Below are 1,261 nucleotides of genomic sequence, written 5' to 3' on the forward strand. Positions count from 1 at the left end.
TCCAGTATATCTTTTTTTTACTGCACAGCTGTGTTTCCTAACACAGGTAGATAATAGGAGGATGAGGAAGTAGTTGGATTGAAGACTTGATTGTACTCTGTGAAGCAACGCCTCATTTGCTGAAAGCAAACATAGCAGAATATTTGTCTGCACTTCATGAAATTTGTGCGACAGGTTTTAGTATGTGGTCGCAGAGAAAGACGGTGTTGCTTACCATCTTGTCTGTGGTGCTGGTACTGGTTCTGCTTCACTTATGGTCCACTCGAGCGTACAACACAATGGACCTGTGGCAACAGTTCAGTGTGACAAAGGAGAGGCACCTGGAGGAGACGCTGACAGAACCGGACCCACGGCTGAGCAGCGTCCCCTTTCAAATCAGGAAAGGTGTATCAGAGTAAGTCTTGTATTCCTCAGATTATGAATTAATTTTAGCTCATCTGTGAATTTTAATCTAATTATTTGTGTCTTTGGTTGTCCACTCAGCTTGCTGGATCGTGATGGGTGCGTTTGTGAGGCTAAGAAACCAGTAGCAAACCTGCACTTTGACCAGCTGCTGTTCCCGAAGTTGCCAGCTCAGTCTCTGCACACTGCCTCCAACACCTCTGAGCTGGGGAAAATGAAGATGAGACGAGCCAAGGAGTACAAAGCTTTCCAACAGAGGTAAATCAGAAAGCTGTAATCAATTCTGGAAACAAAACTCGTTAGGGCACTTCTTATTTTGTTTGTCCATCCATACATGGAGGACCAAAACTGACATAATTAAAAATGAAAGCAGAAATGTACATATTTTATTTTTCCTGTTCCTGACACGAGATTTCATAAAGAAATGTATTTATGTGCTTTTCCATTTCCTCATATGCCATTGCCTCGTCTCCTTTTTAATTTCCTTTTGTATGTGCAGTTGCCGTCCCTCATTAGATTCAGATTTATTTGTGTCACAAATGGGCAACTGATATTACAGCAAGTATGAAAACTAAACGGCAAGGTATCAAAGTTTAAAAAATAAATAAATAAAACATTCCAAAAAGGACATCAAATACAAATCAATACATAATGGGAAGAGTACAGCAGTGTATTTCATTGTTGACCAGCAGTTGCTACAAACACTAACAATCAGGTGCTAGTCCCTCTACCTCGTCCTGCATTTAAAAGAGAAATTGCTCCAGGAACAAAAGAGTGCTTGTATCTGTTACTTTATCTGAGCCAGAAGGCAGAAACTGTAACTCGGCATGTAAAAGGTGAGAGCTGTCTGCAAGAATGG

General features: G+C 41.0%; 1 protein-coding gene across 1 annotated transcript in view; it reads left to right on the forward strand.

The window, feature by feature from the left end:
• The first annotated feature begins 236 nt into the window (after positions 1-236).
• LOC106939363 (beta-1,4 N-acetylgalactosaminyltransferase 1-like) overlaps positions 237-1,261 on the forward strand; it is a 52,259-nt gene continuing 51,234 nt past the window's right edge. The window contains exons 1-2 of the mRNA XM_015021749.1: positions 237-394; positions 484-660. Of these exons, the coding sequence (XP_014877235.1) occupies positions 279-394; positions 484-660 (293 nt within the window). The 5' untranslated portion in view covers positions 237-278. The remainder of the gene's footprint in view (positions 395-483; positions 661-1,261) is intronic.

This window comes from Poecilia latipinna, unplaced genomic scaffold (assembly GCF_001443285.1).
Source record: "Poecilia latipinna isolate Pla-1442-1.1 unplaced genomic scaffold, P_latipinna-1.0 Scaffold2846, whole genome shotgun sequence".
In the NCBI taxonomy this organism is placed as follows: domain Eukaryota; kingdom Metazoa; phylum Chordata; class Actinopteri; order Cyprinodontiformes; family Poeciliidae; genus Poecilia; species Poecilia latipinna.